The sequence below is a fragment of the Ciconia boyciana genome, chromosome 11 (genome assembly GCF_034638445.1).
Source record: "Ciconia boyciana chromosome 11, ASM3463844v1, whole genome shotgun sequence".
Lineage (NCBI taxonomy): Eukaryota > Metazoa > Chordata > Aves > Ciconiiformes > Ciconiidae > Ciconia > Ciconia boyciana.
The window spans coordinates 19064544-19082413 of NC_132944.1; the positions used below are offsets into that span (position 1 = coordinate 19064544).

Genomic DNA, 17870 nt, shown 5'->3' on the forward strand with positions numbered 1-17870 from the left:
ATTCCTGTCCCACCAGAAATCATAGATATATTAGGCAGGAGGATTAATACTTCAGGGTATTTAAGATCTTTGAAATGTAATGAAGACAAATTTTGTCTGAAATCTTTTTGGTAGAAACTTCAGATGTGCTGTTTAAAGCAACATTTCACTCTGACAAGTACAGTTCTTTTAAGGCAACACTTTTGTATTTCAACTGATTTTTTACTATGGCTTTGATTTCTAAGACACTTAGAAGACTTAACTTCACATCTTCATATCTATTAAAACTTCAAACCCTAAAGACTTTTGACCAGATTTTTACCCTTTGATTGGTTATAAGGTGCAAAGTCATTGCTCTATGTTACAAATCAACAGCACTTAAACCTCTTTTGGCGTACTTGGAAAGCCAAGTTTCACCAAACATACTTGGAAACCCTGGAAATAATTTCTAAATGAGTCACAAAAATGTCATTTAACTATGTCTAGTAAGCTACTCCATTTTGATTATTTCCAACTGTGCCTCTTTCATAGATCTCTTTCCACACATTAATGAACCATATACAGGTGAATGCAATGTGAATAAAGCTAAAACAAACAAAAACTCAAAACATATAAGCCCGAGCCAAATTTTTATACATTTCACTATCATTAGATACTCACATTCTATCACAGCACAGAGCCACTGCTAAGTATAAGTCTAAGGTACATTAAGTCACTGCCCCAAAGAGCATAGTTGTAGTCGCTACTTCTGATCTGCCACTGAAATCAGCCAAGATCACTGATTTTTCCATTTTCAGAAACCTAATTAAAAGTCCCACTATTATCCTGAGCAACTGAAAGCATTACACATAATTATGAAAACTTTAATGAGAGCAACAACCCACTGAAGGCCTCTCCTGACAGGGAAGTCAGATTCACCAGGCAATTTCTACACTCCTCCCTCTAAGGGACATGGTACCTACACTTGTGGTCTGGAACAACATCACCAAAACCAGCTGGAGTGAGGTCCAGACACAGCTCTTCCTCATTCTTACCAAATTAGTATTATCCTCAGGAACAGCACACAGCCAACTTCTCTGAAAGTATGCATACACCGCTGAAGTACCCTTGTTGAAGCTAGGAACCTCTTTTATACCAGGCCAGTGACTTCAAGAGAAATATTAGCCAGGCAATATAAATGCAATACCCAAACACAATGGAAATGCAGATCTGGAGAAAAGTCTTCATTAAAGTAATATGAATGAAGCGGAAAATGGCACTGGCTTTAGTGTTTGCACAGCCTCAGGTATAAGCTATTGTAAAATTAAGCATGAAAAGGGTGGGAGGCAAGCATGTCACAGCTATGGTAATAACACTAGCAAGTTAAGCAGTGTACTGGATTTACATATTTCACACCTCCTGTCACTGGCTTTTCTATAACCTCTTCCCCCTGTACACAACTGCTCACTCCCTTCTCACACGCCTGCATTCTGCCTGAGAGGATAAGACAACTGCAGCAGCAAAGAGGAAAGTCACAATTCCCACTCACATAGGAACCCTTCTACTTTCTGTTTCAATACCACGCTTACCCTGTTATTTCCAAGACTTTTAATATATTCCTAGTACCAAGGCTTTACGCCATATCTCAAGGACTGCCATAGAAGCATGGTAAATGCTTAAGTAATAAACCCACACACTTTCACAGCTGGATTGCTGCTGTTTTCTGAAAGCTAACTTTGGGTTTGCAACACGCTACACTGCTGTGCACCACTGATGTTCTCGTTGCTCTCTTCATTTCCTGGTTTTATAGCATCCCTCCTATCCAGGACGAACTTTTCCTAATACACCTCACATAACTTCAAATCCCAATTAAACACACACACCTATATATACTTTTACACAGCCTTTCTCAATGAACAACTCCTCAAATAACTCATAGTCATCCTACATTTCAACTATTATCTATTGCCTCATATCTGTCCTTTAGGCAGAGGCATATTTTAAGGCACAGCAAATGTTGCATGCATTCCTAATATTTTTCTAGGTACATTTGGCATTTAAGGCAACTTCAATAAGGCATAATGCTGTATTTTTATTTGGATGCATAATGAAGAGCTGATTTCCTCCTATATGTAAAGAAAGATGATGACAATACACAGATATTTTAATGGTTTAGCAATGAAAAACAAAGAAAAAAAAAGATTAATTTTGACTGCCTCTCTGTTTCCACCAGAAACCCAACCTTAATTTTACATTCACTGCATTGTATTTTAAAGAGATTCCATCTGCTCTGTCTGTAGCACACATTAATATTCAGCAGACATCTGCAGTGTGCAGACCAAGCTTTTAATTGGAATCATGTCACAGCTACCATCACACAACACTGAATGTAAATGTTGGCTATCTGCACTTGGCAGCTGCTTGGCAGGCTTATTATAAAGTCCTACTGAGACTGATAGTGTCTTTAAATAATGCGGTATCAGGACATAAAAGGTATCTTGAAAAATCAAATATTTACTATCATGAAAGTTTTACAATGCCATCCATACCTAATATAGTTTACTAGTACCTTAAACTACTTATAAGCAAAATAGTGTTTATATTCAGCCATAATTTTCAGAGAGCCAACAAATTGATATAACTGAACACTCATGTCTTGCATTATGATAAATATTTAAGCAAATCTAACATGTACACAAAAGAGGACAAAAAACCCTGAACTTCAATGCAACTGAAATTGTGTAGTGAAGCTCAAAGCATTTAAAAAATATAAAACTCAAGCACTGCTAAGCATGTAAGAGCACCTGAATAAGAAATTCAATTAACAGGTGTGCTCAGTGATTTAAGACACTTTCCTACAATGTCAGACTAATTATTCTAGAATGAACAATATAGTTACCTATTTTTTAAGATAAAAACAACATTAAGTTAATAGTGTTTAGCATCATTTTGAAGCATCATTTGCTTCAAACCCTTGCCAAACCATGGTAACATAAAATTACATTTTCCCAATCATCTACGTATTTTCAGCTTGTACTGTTCTGTAAGTTTCTGACAAATGGGGCAGTGATCAGAAATCTATATGGAGAAAAGTATGTGTGTGTATATATATATACACAAACTGAAGCTATCTGTCCAATACAAGCAGCTCGTTGTTATGCCATCAAACTGATCTTATACATGTTTCAAGTTATTTAAATCTTACCAGTAGGTAAAAGGGACATAGGAATTCTTAGAACAGCAACACTGGCTTTTCGTGAAATACACATTTTCTTGGGGAATTTGTCTTCCACTATCTTTGCTACAGTATCGTAACAAACAGTTTTACACAAATGTAATGAAACTTCAAGACCATAGCTCTTTAAGATACAGATATGTTGCCACAAAAATAATTACACAAGTAGAGGCAACATCAGAACAGAAAGTCATCGCGATCCAACTCTTCTAACTCCAGTGCCCTTCGCTGACAGACTAATTGGCTTAACGGATACTGCTTGGCCTCAGTACAACTTCCAACACAAATAAGTGAATTACACAGAAGGGGAAGATGCAATTTTTTGTGCTCAGGGCATACAATCACAGTCTCAAGCCTGTACTTGCACATCCACCACCATTTTAGAACACATTATGGTAGAAGGGCAACAAAGAAGGAAAAAAAAAAAAATATCAGAGGACAGAGTAAGGTTTCAGTCCCAAACCTGAGCACACAGCCAGAAGATCAATGACCACTGATTGTAGCAGCACTTCCAATCTGTTTCAATGCAAGGAAAAAAGGGTTTGTCGTAGCTTTTCATCAGTGATATACAGCTGGTCTGCTCAAGTTTGCACTAGAACAGAAAGGAAGAATTAACGTGGGCAGTTACGGATGAGATGCAGTATAAGAAGCTTTTCCTTTTGCCTCTTAGCTATTTACAGTCTCGGATAAAACAGATTGGAGTCACTCTCACAGTCAGGTACTGTATCTCATGTGACAGACAGTAAGAAACAACTACAACTGAACTGGTTCTACAAAAGAGAGCAGTTTAGAAGAAAAATATGGAAGAAGAGAAGATTTGAAGCTCAGCAGAAGCAACCAGCAACACTGAAAGGGCATAGCGTTTTATATACCCAGCATGGACGTTACACAGCTATACTTGCCAGGTCAACCTGAGCTCAGGATTGTATAATTATAGGTACATAGGTAGGATTTAAGAATAGCATCCAACAGCTAAAACAGGAGGCATGTAAAAGCCCATAGTTCTTTGGCTGGGTCACTTCTAATTTTATTACCAATTCCTACTGTCATTCCTGATTTGGATGATGAAACACAGCATGTTTTTACATAAGACAAAGCTGGAATGGTTTGTGCTGTCATCTGGTTTGATCTGTATAAAAGAGCAAGAGGAATTTCAATTAGAAAGACCAGCATCAAGCGTCACTTCAAGCTGATTCAGAGCCTAATCTCACACATCCACATTTAAATCAGGGCATAAGTAGACTTGTATATGCCAGGCAAGACAGGCTAGTTTCATGGTACCGTGGGCTGCATTAGGAGCAGTGTTGCCAGCAGGTCAAAGGAGGTGGTCCTTCCCCTTCCACTCAGCCCTTGTAAGGTCACACCTAGAGGAGTCCTGTGTCCAGTTCTAGGCTCCCCAGTACAAGAGAGATATGGACATACTGGAGAGTCTCCAGCAAAGGGCCATGAAGATGATGAAGGAATTGGAGCATCTCTTGTATGTGGACAGGCTGAAAGTGGTGGGACTGTTAGCCTGGAGAAGATAAGGCTCAGGGGAGCTCTTATCAATACCTGAAGGGAGGGTGCAAAGATGATGGAGCCAGGCTCTTTTCAGTGGTGCTCAGTGACAGGACAAGAGTCAATGGGCAAAAACTGAAACACAGGAGGGTCCATCTGAACATCAGGAAACACTTTTTTTACGGAGGGTGACCAAGCACCAGTGCAGATTGCTCAGAGAAGTTCTGCTGTCTCCTTTGGAATATTTAAAAGCCATCTGGACATGGTCCTGGGCAACCACTCTAGGCAGCCCTGCTTAACCAGGAAGGATGGACAAGATGACCTCCAGAGGTCCCTTCCAATCTCAACCATTCCATGATTCTGTAAAGACGCTCTAACAGCTCATTAAAACTCATACTTTGCTTCCAGTTTAAGTTCCAATGGCAAGAAGGCAAATAGAAGTAAACTCCATTTGCATATAGACGCATTAACGGACCCTCTAGTTTCAGATATCCTTTTTCCAGGTAGGTAACTATAAATTTTGACAAGAGCCACTGTATAGGTTTTGGGCTGTTGGGGTTTAATTTGTTTGGCTGTTTTTTAAAGGGGGAATGGGAGAAAGGGAGGAAGAGAAGAGGCTGAGAAATAGCCTGGGCTTCTGCAGTTTCTTACCTGGGGCACATTCTCCATATATGTAAACTGAGCACTTTCTTGGGCATTTAAAAAATTTTTCAGTGATTACCCTACTGCAAATGCTAAACAACTTCTTACTCTACTAATGCCACATAAAAGCCAACGAGCATCCGCATCCTGGACAAACCTCAACATATGTATCAGCCCTCTTAGCCAGTGTCACAAAACTGGCATCTCTTACCAGTTGATCATCTAAGATAACCTCTGCACCCTTCCCCATGTCACTGTTTTCTAGGATTTAGCACTCTATCCTGTAAACATAATCACCACTGAAGACTCACTCTTGCCTGAACAGTTCATGAATGACCTTTCTCAAGAGATCAACAATTTAAAGAGCTGTCTCGATTCTTCTTGAAGTCTGATTTTGACAGTTTTTTTAATTAGGTGCTTAAAAAAGACCTAAGATGTGTTGTTGATTTGTGAAATTTAAAAAGTGTACTCAAAAAACTAGTGTCCCCATATGTGACATGTTCAAAAAAAAAATATTTGGAGAAGAAATTGTATCATGCATCATATCACATTTTTTAATAACCGAAGCCAGAAAACCTTGGTCAGCTGTTTATAAAAAGTCCTAGATATACTTGCAACTGAAGTTACTGGTTTTCCAGTTTAAAAGAAAAAAAGGCAAAACAAAAACAAACACACAAAAACCCCCACACCAACCCACAACTTCTGTCCCGTATATAGATTTATCTACGTAGTGATGATGAGGTACACAGGATTTTATCCTGTAGTGGTAGCTTCAGAATCACAGTGCTGGACACCAGGTTTTCTGCCTTGCTTCCCCTCATCTCTAGGGTGCAGGATCCTCTGTAGGAGCACAACTGACTCTACCATTCACGTTAATTCTCTTGTCTGGTGCTTTACTAGGGAGACAACACAACATGAATCGCACGTAGCCTTTCCACACCACCCCAGCAGGTAGCACAGCCTCAGCTCTGAGGGAGGATGACAGCCAGAGCACTGAGGGGTGGCACAAAGGGATGGGATAGAAGGTACAGAAGAGTATCATGGATTCTACAGAGGTATTACTAACATCTCTGTGATTCTGTGGTTCTATGTGTACACAACATGAAGTACTATTTCATTACCAGTACAATTACATTCATCAGTAATTCACACGTGAATCTTGTTCCATTCAGATACAATTTGGTAACAGTTTATTTTAGTAAACAAAGTATAAATAAAATTGAGTAGATTCTAAATATGTATGTTTTAAAATTTTAAAAAGTTAAAACTTCTTATCTGGGCAATCTTCAGGTTGTGATACACAACAAAACTATGAGCAAAAATAACTTCTGTATCACATCTCAAAATAATGTATTTTATAGCTTTTTTCCCTTCAGATTTATGCTTCTAACAATATTAAGTCAACATTCAGCAAAGCTTACTTAAAGCATATAGCTGTAAAAAGAATAATCTCCATGTAAAAAAGTATTTTGACAGACAACCCCCCACACACACACTTCCAGTAATTGCATCCTGTGTGCTTTCACAGGAAGAAGAATTTGGGGAAAGAGGAAGGGTGAAGACAGACAGATTTGTCCTGTTTCCTAAGAAGGGATAATAGTAAAAATTATTGTGTTCTCCCCAGACCAGGGAAAATCCTCTTTTATGCTCATGAATGTTTGAAGTCATGAATGCTAACTTGTGCCCTGCAAGAGGGCACAAGTTAGCATTCATCCTAACATAAATATGCCAGCAACAACAAAAAGAAATTCCCTGACCAAAGTGAGCTGCAGAAGGTGGCAAGTACTACATGGTTCAGCTTCCAGATGAACTGACTTTTAGTAGCAGAACTTCTAGTATAAAGTTCCCCACAGTCACTGTTACATACGACTTCAAAACAAATGGTACTCATTGCAAATCTTTTAGCTATGAAAAGTTAACAGTGTCTGTATGTAAAAGCTATGAAAAGTTAAAAAAAACACCAACAAAAACAGTACACATCATACAAAGTTATATTTTTTCATAGTGCTATGAAAAAATGACACAAGGCACCACACTTAATTAAATGTTTTCAGCAGCAAGAAATTAAAATTATTTCACAGGGATATAAGAGATGCTCATACAGAATACAAGAGAAACTGAAGCCCAGTTTATGGCTGTTTATCATAAAGGTACCTAATCTCAAGGTTAGAATTAAAATCATTATACAAGTTATATCCAGTGATGTTTAATTTCTATATGCTTGAGTAACTGCAGTATTCAAAGTAACATCACCACTCTGAATAGTATTAAGGTTTAGCATTTTAGAACAAGAATACTTGTGGAATCTTCCCCCACCCTTCCCCAAAGGTGTCAAAGACAGAAGACTGAAAATTAGTCTAATTTAATGAGCCATCTTGCTGAACTTATCCCTGAGAAAGCTTGGAGTCTTACAAATACTTATGACTTATAATCAGAAATGTTGGTAACATTAAACGTTAAAAACCCTAACTGTTTCAAAACAATTACTTAAAAAATTAAAAAAAGTTTTTAAAAAAAGGAAACTCTGTCATCTTTGACTTTCCATCCCAGGGCTGTCCATAAGACATCTTTCATAGAGAGGTACTCCCCATATCCATGACAACCTGAGACGGACCAGTTCCTTACACTACAGCATGTCCTTGAGGAAGCAATTCTTCCTGAATGACCAGGATTAGCACAAGTGTTGCCACAGAAATGGTGGAGTGCTTACTGGAGACCCAACAGGAAAAAAAACACACAAATATTTGTATTTTTCTTTTCTTAAAATCTCTTCTATGGAATACAGTTTTCTCAATAGGAAGCAGAAAACAATATGCTATCCCAAGGGAGGAAGAACCAAAATGGAAATGAAGGGCCATTGTGACATCCTGCTTTATAACAGTCTGTCAATACACAATCACCAAGAACAAGGAATTTGGCACTACAATTTGTTCAAAAATACATAGGAAAACTACAGAGTGGTTTCTCAACCCTCATCTAAAACACACACAGTTCACTCCCCACACAAATTCCATACATGTTTTTAGAATGGTCTGCAACAAGAGAAGCAGTACTTTAAGCTTTGCAATCCTTCACTGTGTACCACTCAGAGAAGGAGAGAAACAGTTACCAATGGAAAAGATTTTTTTTTACCAAAACCACCACTTAATCTCCAATTTACAATCCTAATCCTTCTTCACACAACAGTTTAGAGAGAAATTTTGTGACAACTTGCTTAATTTTTCTGGTAAGGCCCCTGATCATGGACCATCTTGGTTTAGACTTCACCAACCACCAAAAAGGAGTGCAGGGTTCCAGACTTCTGTAAGATGACCTCAGAAGAACGAAACCTGACATCATGCCAGTTGGAAACTGAGTTCCTGAAGGCTGTATACCATTTCTGAGGAGAAACAAAGCTGTTCTTCAAGCCACCCTCAGAAAGTTAACAGGAAATAGAAGGAGGGAACAGAGCGTGGCTTAAAATTTTTTAGAAAAATAAAAACCAAGGGTTTTTTGTTTTGTTGTTGCTGTTTTTAAATTATCATAAAAGCAGTGCTACAGAAGGAATACCTGCAGTCCCTCCCACATGCCTTGAAGGCAGGCTGTTCCTAGAGATGTCTTCTCCCCTAAAGGGAATTTCCAAGTCTATACACAGAGCAGAATTGCCACTACTCATTTGCAATTTCTACATAGAAAAGAAATGCCCCAGGATGGAAAGGGCTAAGAGCAAAACTGCTACTAATACAATGCTGAGCTTTATTATACATGACTTATTGTATATTCATGAAACAGAGGCCAAACCCTAGCAGCGCGATAACTGTAAGACAGACTTGCTTTCTTCTAAACCTCCTATCTCCTACCCATTAAAGCACGCAGAGAACATCGCCACGATCACCACAATTTTCACAACTTCACAGACAAAACACAAATGACCACAAAGCAGCTGCTTGTTCTGTGTAACAGATTTCTGGAGTTTCCCCGATAGCCCTTTTTTCAGATCTGTATTTTCAAAAGAAAAGGATCCATTTGCATTAAAGGATCTCATAAGCACACACCCTTCAGTACAATTAGTATCTTGGTGCAAGACTCTTTTATATATTGGTGTTTCGTCCACACTCGGATTTCTCGAATTCCCCACTAGTTACTTTTCTAACCAGTGTTTTTATGATTGATGATTTACCTTGTCTGTTTCATATTACAGTGATGCACAAAGATACTAAAAATGCAGAGTGCAGAAGAGTACACATCGTTTGCCATGCAACTAATGGCACCTCAGGAAAAAAACCTAAACCTATGTGAATTAAAGAACCTTGATGTATCAAAAAACACCAAACAATGGTTACGTACTGAAGAAGTACTGATCCAAAGCCAGATATGGATCACAAAGATGCAAGTGTAGTAGCATATCTAAAGGAATCTAAAGGACTGTTACAGAGACAAGAATAATATCCCTCTAAAAGAGGAACCAGTACGTTTCCTAGAGTTATATTTGTCATTGTCTCCCTCTTCTTTCACAAAAAAATATGAATGATCATTCATGAAGTTGAAAATGTTACTAAAGCCAGTGAGAAATATTCATAGCTCATCTTGGCTACACTTCCAGTCTTCATTTGAATAATGAGCAACTGCTCTTTGTTAAACATTAATGCTTTTTAATGACTGACTGGTGAATAGTTTGAAGTGAGCTTGTTCTGTGTTGTCTCCTCCTCTTCCCCGAGATCTCCATTGTTCTATTTTAGATAAGAGGGTACAACTAAACTTCAGTATTAGCAAAAGGGGAAGATGGCACTCTGCAACACTGACAGAATTGTCTCAGCACTCTAATACTAGTTTATTAAATGAAGAAAAAAGCACAGTTAAAAAGAAGCTAGTCTTCAGTACAATATCTAGTATTGCAATACAATAATTTCCTTTAGCTTAATTTTAGAAGAATTAAGCTAGAAGAATCCAATTTTAGAAGTTTCATACAAATTTTCTTACAATAAACTTTTTCAGTGTGGAAAAAAAAGCTTTTAAGAACTCAGCAATAATTTACAAAGGCTAGTTATCCACTTCCTTTATAGTCAGTTACACTCGTTTTTAGAGGCTAGTACAGAGAGTAATGCAGTTTTTATTGCCCAAAGTAACAGCAGGATACCAAAAGAGCAGAAACTGAGTCTAGAATTTAATTTATCTATACAGTTATAGCTAGTATCAAAAGCTCTCTCAGCAAGTATCAAGCTTAACAGTTAAGTGAAAAGTTACCAGCATGCAACAGATCACAAATGCGAACTTAAAAGGATTTTTTAAAAGTACTGCTTGCTTCCTCACGTTCTAGGATGTACAGATTGCCTAAGGAAAGCAGAATGATTACAGCAAGCCACTGAGAGCAAACTGGAATCAGAGGATATCTTTCTCGGAAGATTTTAAGGACTGTCTAATAGAAGCTACAGGAATAACAACAGTGCTGATGACAGGATGTTACAAATAACACCGTTAAGTATACTATGTCAAAATTGCAAGAAACTTATCTTTTAAAATTAACATAGAAGTTCCTCCTCCCTGATGTAAATCAATATCCATTTAGCAATATCCAGTGATGTCTGCAAATTTCAGGCAACTCATCTACAATTCTCTGTTTCTCGGCCAGCCAGCAGCTTTTATCCCTTCACTTCATACTTTCAGTTCTTTTACTATCTCAGGTAAGAATGATGTATTACACCTGTATTTTAATTAATTTTTCATTTGTACTGAAGGTTACTGATTAAACCTTCCTTCAGGCTCCACTAAGATACAAATGGTGACTTCCTTAGAACTACATCACTTAGTTAAAAAAAAGTCCTAGGCTAATCTTGTAATAGCGCAAGTACGGTCTTAGGAACAAACACGGAAAAGCAAGTCTTTTGTGATAAGCAAATACAGAAGCAAAAAGACATCCAGAAAAAAACCTTTAGATATTTTGTCCAAGTAACTAAAGAGAAGTTAAATCAGTCTTCCTTAACACTTAGTTTATCTTCAAAGTTCCCCTGTGTGAACAAGATAAATATAGGGAGTGAAGTTCCACTAATACTAACAGCAGTTACTCTATTTAATCCTTCAGATTTAAGTCAACGAGAACTGTCTCTGCAAAAGCAAAGGCATGTGCAAGCATAGCAGCTGCACAATGGTAGTCTTTCACTTGGTATTTCTTATGTTAAACACGTTCAAGATACTATGCTGCCAATACCTATTAAAATCAGAAAGTTAAATGTAGAAATACATTCCTCTTAAAACATTATCAACATGCATGCATCGCTAATACTTTGCTTTATAATTGATTTCATGTTATTGATGGAGATCAAAGAAGAAATAAAACTAAAGCTTCTTCTACACCTTGAGGTTGCTACGCTTGCTTACACATACACTCTTTTTAAACATATTATAAAGAAAGCATGTGTATTTTTTTCTTTGTATACTAAACTCAAAGGCTTAATATACTTAGATCATAATCTAGAGCTTCTTCCTCCATCTCCCTAAAAACCCAGACTACTTAAGTAGAGCACAAAACACCTTTGTTATCATTACTATTAAGCCACATGAGTCAGTCAAACAAATTTCAAAGGAAAAAAAAAAAAAAAATGTAGCACTAGTAATTATCAGATCATGGAAGCGCCCACTGTGCTACCTAGATTTTAAACAGAGTAGCTATTCTTTGGACTGAATTTGCATCATACAATGCAATAATACTGTAAAAAGATGTTCTGCAAAGAGAGGTTCTTTTAATGTTAATGACAAAAAAAACAGAGTGAAGAGAGAGCTACTGTGCTTTATTCCCAGTAAATTAACAATTATGGGGGAAGCAGGTAGGTGAAAATACTGCTAAAAAGTTAAAAGTACTTGCATTTGAAAGGTGACAGTATCTCACAGGAGCACGTGCAATAACCCATGAACCTGAATTACATCCAAAAACTTGAACAGTATTCTTCAGAAGGACCACTAGTCTCCTTACTCTATCCTTCAAAAGTCTTCACGTCATCGGACTTCTATCATTCAATAAATTTCCTTGAATTATTTCAGGAAAACAGCAAGGAGTTATGCCTGACCTGTAAATTGATGTAGGCAGAGCATAAATGCTTTGTGATGGATGTTAACACAGAAATACCTGAGGAATTCCAGAGGACATATCAGCCAAGTACAGAATAAGAAAGCATAAGCAAGTAATGCTTAAGAATAAGAAGAGAAATAAGTAATCTGAAACAGTTTTAATTTAATATTAAGCACTTCTGTTAACAATTAAAAAGATAAAGATTTCAAAGATGGACTTAACTCTTATTCTGTATCACGTCCAAGATCTAATGATGTAAAAGTGCATTTCCCTACTCCCTTCTGCACCCGTTCTGCTCAGATATCCTACTGATGTTTTAAAGATGACACACAGCAAATCCTTGAATTTTAATTGAGAAGCTCAGTGCAGAACTAAACAGGATCTTTTCACCTGTTCATCCAGATTCATATGCACCATTTTCCTTCATAAAAATAGAGCATACTGAAGAGGATTATTTCAAAAGCAATATATTAAGAAATGTTCTCTTCCGCTCAGGGAGCAGCTGAAAAGCGCACAATCTTTCCTTCAATATCCAGGTGAAACACTGGGAAGGGAAAATTAGATTTGTGCTAAAATACTTGTCATTAGTTAAAACATCTGAGTTGCTCAAGTTAGTATATAATCCCAGAAATATTTTAGTTCCACTGTTAGTTATATTTAATACCTCCAAGAATAAACACAGGTGTTTTTTTAATTAACTGATTACTATTACAAACAAGGAGACAAACGGAAAGTTAACAGTGCAGCACCTTGCACCTTTGTGCAACTGCCTCAACTGACAGGGAAGGAAAGCTGCCTGCCTTCCTTCAGATGTGCTACTCGCAACAGGTTTCCTAACGCCATGACTCAGTCTCAAACAGTGGACAGACCATTTCTGTGGCTTTAATTTCACAGCCTTAACACATCCATTCAGAGCTTCCTTGTTAAAATTACAAGTGTCATGGTCAAGGACACATTTTAAGAATACATATCCATCCTTGGTTACATCCTCAGCCTGATTTTTGACGTTGTCACTCTTCATCTTTTCCCATCTCTATCAACTTGTCAATTTTGCAGTTATGCCAATCAAATAAAGGCTCTGAGGCTTCATACGTATAAATTCTCTGCCCCAGCCCACTGGATAAATGTTTCTGGAGGTTTCCCCCCTGACACTAGCATCATTTTCTTTCCACACATTCCTTACACTCCACTCTCTGCTGAACAGCCACATCCTGATGTCCTTTGATCACATACACAAAAATGATTAAAATCAGGGATGAAACTCCAGGGGGTTCAGAGAATAAAAATAAATCTGGAAGTAATTTCTTAACTGTCGCAAGAAAATAGAAGTCTTTTTTGTAGTCCAGTTAGTTTCAGTGACTTTTACCACATTGATGGAGTGCCATTACAGCAGAAAAGGAACCACTAGTGTCACTATGGCTACATAAAGACATTTGCCACATGGTCTACACCAAAGGCCAAGAGCTTATTCTGATTTCAAGTTATTTCTCCCTTCTATTACCATATGCACTCAAAGCATACAAAAAAACCCCCAGATAACTTATCTGAAGTGTTCTCTAACTCATAGCATGCAGGTGCAGCCCAGTGAGATACACAAGTTTAATATTGTGCCAGTAGAAACATGAAGACAACCACATTATTTGTGCAGACATCTTTCATACGCCCAACATATACAACCAAGTTAATTATTTAAACTAGCTTTAAGTTTTCTCAACATAATACTTTACAAAACCACCACTGCTCAATTTCATCTTTATATTTAAAAACAGCCATGGAAATGTTTTTAAAACATCCATTTGACCTGTCTTTGCAACTCAAAGGTAAACAAGTGTTAACCTAGGAAAACAAAGTGAAATTAATTGTAGTCTTTCCTAAATTGTCCAAGATGAAAAAATACAATCTTAGTAAACAGTACTAGGGCTTGTCCAGTGAGATTATCTGAGACTTTTTCATTTTGTGTGTTTTCTCTATCTTTAAATGTCCTTTAAGTGCTGAGCAGTCTATAAGCACACGGGATCTGGTCTCCCACAAGGTAGAAGTATTGTCCTATCTATAAAATTCATAGAAGACAGAGATATCAGAACCTCTAACTTAACATTTTCTCATTAATAAAGCCTTCTATGACAACAGTTACAATGGAAATCTAAAAAACACATAGCCATGGTTGACTGCCCCCCCACAATGTTAAACAACGTAAGAAAGAATCACTTCCCTGACCCTGTAGAGACCCTCGCCTGCTGTTAATTAGAACACAGTAGTCCCCAGGTCTTTGAAACTGTAAGGAAGGAATAGTATTGGTTTTGAGATAAGCAGGAAGACAGCATTAATGACAATGCCACTTGCCTAAAGGGGTCCAACTAGCACAAGTGACACTGAGCAGCCTTGTTAATTTAATTTTCTCTCTGACTAAGATAGAAAGATGATGAGCAGAAAATTGAAGGAAAGGAACCACCTTTCTGCTTTGGACAGCCTCACCACATAAAGCTGTATTTGAAAAGTTGTTTGCTGCCATCAAGTTTTCAGATTTTTATCCAAAAACGTTTAACTTCAGAGGATCCTTTCAGCTGCACTTGCCAACATTCACCAGGAAAATTTTACACTTACTTCCCTAGAGAAGATCTTTCAAACCCTAAAACAAGATAAACTGATCAAGAAATAGAAAAGTTGCTTTCAATGACATTAAAAGCTCTGGTGGGGTAGGGTTGTTTGTTTATGGTTTTTTGTTTGGTTGGGTTTTTGTTTTTTTTTTAAAGAAAAATGCTATATACAGAGGTATTGCACATTTTTAAAAATTACATCCAACTATTTACTGCAATTTTTCCAATCTAGAACTTCTTTTAATTATAAAATAATACATTTTACAAGAAACTATAACTTCTTGTATATTTACAGATGCTTGAAAATATTGCTGACTTGGCCTGCAGGACAAAGTCACCTGTAATTATTGTCATAAATCTGTGCTCACGCTTGCACATCCCCTTAACTTCAACCCAGTCACTACCAGTGTCCACCTCTTTACCCTTCACCTTTCATCTTTTCTTCTTCATGCCCTAAACAGAACCCCTCCCTCATTAGAAAAAATGAACATTCAAATCTAGACAGTAATCGCAAACTGCTTTTTAATTCATTCTGACTGTACATTTTATTCTTGTCCTCTCGCATACTTGCATGTCCTGTTCAGGTTGTATATTTCAAAGAGCAGAAGCTGTGTTTCACTTTGTAAAGTTCCCAGTCTAAAAGGGCTGCAACAATAGCTGGTCTCTCAATGCTTCCTTAATAAAAACAATTATTTGTTCCACAGCTTAATTTCTTCTTGTTTCTTTAAAACTGTTAACCAGAGCACAGATGTAAGAACACACTGCATCCACAAGGTGACATATAGTAACCAGTCTCAAAGAGGATCCTCTATCAATAAAAGTCTGAAACCTTTACTCACGTTATAGGTCAAGGGCACCAGACCTCCAAATGAGGGCACTGAAAGTTTAGGGAAAGCACGCCTTTTCTTGCCTTTCCCTCTCCCCTTAAGTCACCTTCTAATAATGAGAGAGTGTTCAGTCATTTCAGGTCCAAAATTCTGGGTGTGCCAAGAAGTACCATTCACAAACATTCTGAATAACTTTTGGCATTGCAGCTCAATTACAGTCCAAATTATAAACACTGCGCATTGCACAACACACACGGTACATTTTGACAGAGTAAAAATGGAAGTATCACAAGTGGCATCTCATTGTCCAGATCAGGTAAGTTATCTTTTCTATCTTAGAGAGCTACGGTATAAACAGGAGTGTACAGGTGGTTTTGCATTTTCACTATTTAGTAACGTATTAAGAAGTTATTTCAGTGCTTTATAATAACCAGTTTAAAGACAAAACAGTGGCCATAAACATCCTCAGCTTCAGTGAAAAAAAACACTTGTCCACAATGATTTAAAGACAGAAATGTAAAGTACAGAAGAGATTGCACAATAACACATGATCTTTCACATCACATGCTTGGCAGTATGCTCAATCCACTGTGATAACTCTGGTCAGACCCCAGGCGCAATTTTGGACGTTATACGGCAGCTCTGTGTGCCTGCTTTCTGACACCCCACCCAGGAAAAGAATCTCTTCCTGAGTCTACAGGCCTAATTAGGGCCAGCAAGGCTTCCCCCCGAGAGGGCACTTCTGCCAGCGTGCAGCTTCCCCACGGCACAGCTGACAGCCCGCACAGAGCCACGGAGGGACGGATCCCGCCGGAGGCGCCGGGCAGCACCCGCCCCGCTACAGCGGTGCGGCAAGAGGACGCAGCCGGAGCGTGTCCCCCATTCAATCCATCCCGCCCGCTCTCGCCCTGCAGCCCCGAGCAGCAGCGGCCGGGGGCAGCGGCACCGGGGACGGGGTGGCGGAGGCGCCCGGCCGGCCTTCCGGGCTGCTTTCTCCCCCGGGGGCAGGACCCCGCCGCTCCCGGCCCTTCCTCGCCGCCACGGGCAGCCCCTCGCCGCCGCCCCTCACCGCCACGGGCAGCCCCTCACAGCCTCCCCTCGCCGCCGCCCCTCACCGCCGGTACTTACGCTCGAAGTCGGAGTCGGAGTCCTCGTCGCCGCGGTCGGGCTCCTCTTCGCCGTTGGACTCGGTTTGCATGGGCTCCCCGTCGAAGCTGACCACCCTGCGGCCGCCGCCGGCCGCCTCCTGGTCGCGGGCATCCCGCAGGCGGGCGAAGTACTCGGCGGCGAAGCCCAGCAGGTCGGACGGCCGGTGCCGCAGCACCTCCACCGTGTAGCCCTGCAGCAGCTCGGTGAGGCCCGGCGGGATCTCGATGCTCATGGTGCCGGGGACCGAGGAGGCCGCCGCCTCCCCCCCTCCGCGGCCGGCTGTGGCGGGCTCGGGGCCTCCCTCCGCGGGCGCTGACTGACTCCCGCCGCTCCGGTCACACGAGCCGCGCCGGAGGGGTGGGGGGGGGACGGGGACGGGAGCGGCCCCGGCTGCGCAGGCGCGGGAGCGGGCGCGGGGCCAATGGCCGCGCACGCGCCGAGCGGGGAGGCGCGTGCGTCACTGCGAGGCGCGGCGCGAGCTGGGGAGCCGGGCACGAGGGCGCTGGCGGCGCGCGCCGGGGGGGGTGGCGGACGGGCGGGCAGCGGGCGTCCGGGAAGGCGGGGGCGGAAGGTAGGAGGCCCAGCAGGGGACGGGATCCCAGCAGGAGACGGGATCCCAGCAGGGGACGGGATCCCGGGAGCGGCTCCGCGGAGCAGCCGGGGCGGGGAAGCGGCAGCGGGGGAGATGCTTGTGCAGGTGCTTCAGGCGGTGGGAAAAGCCACGGGGGCTGCGCTTCTGCCCGGGCAGAACGGGGTGAAAGCGTTAAACGGCAGTCACGGAGACTCGGGACGGTCTGTGTGGTATCTGCAAAACCTTCGGGCCAAAGCTGGCTGCGGTGGCGTGGGGATGGGTCAAGGTCAACCGTGCAGAGCCGTGCCGCCCGGCAGCAGCGTCTGGGCTGTGCAGGAGTGGATGTGCACGG

At 40.3% G+C, this 17870-nt stretch overlaps 1 protein-coding gene across 1 annotated transcript in view; it reads right to left on the minus strand.

Moving 5' to 3' along the window:
* Window positions 1–17339, minus strand: part of PRKAR2A (protein kinase cAMP-dependent type II regulatory subunit alpha) — a 70216-nt gene extending 52877 nt beyond the window's left edge. Inside the window, exon 1 of the mRNA XM_072875648.1 lies at window positions 16927–17339. Within this exon, the coding sequence (XP_072731749.1) occupies window positions 16927–17179 (253 nt within the window). The 5' untranslated portion in view covers window positions 17180–17339. The remainder of the gene's footprint in view (window positions 1–16926) is intronic.
* Window positions 17340–17870: the final 531 nt, after the last annotated feature.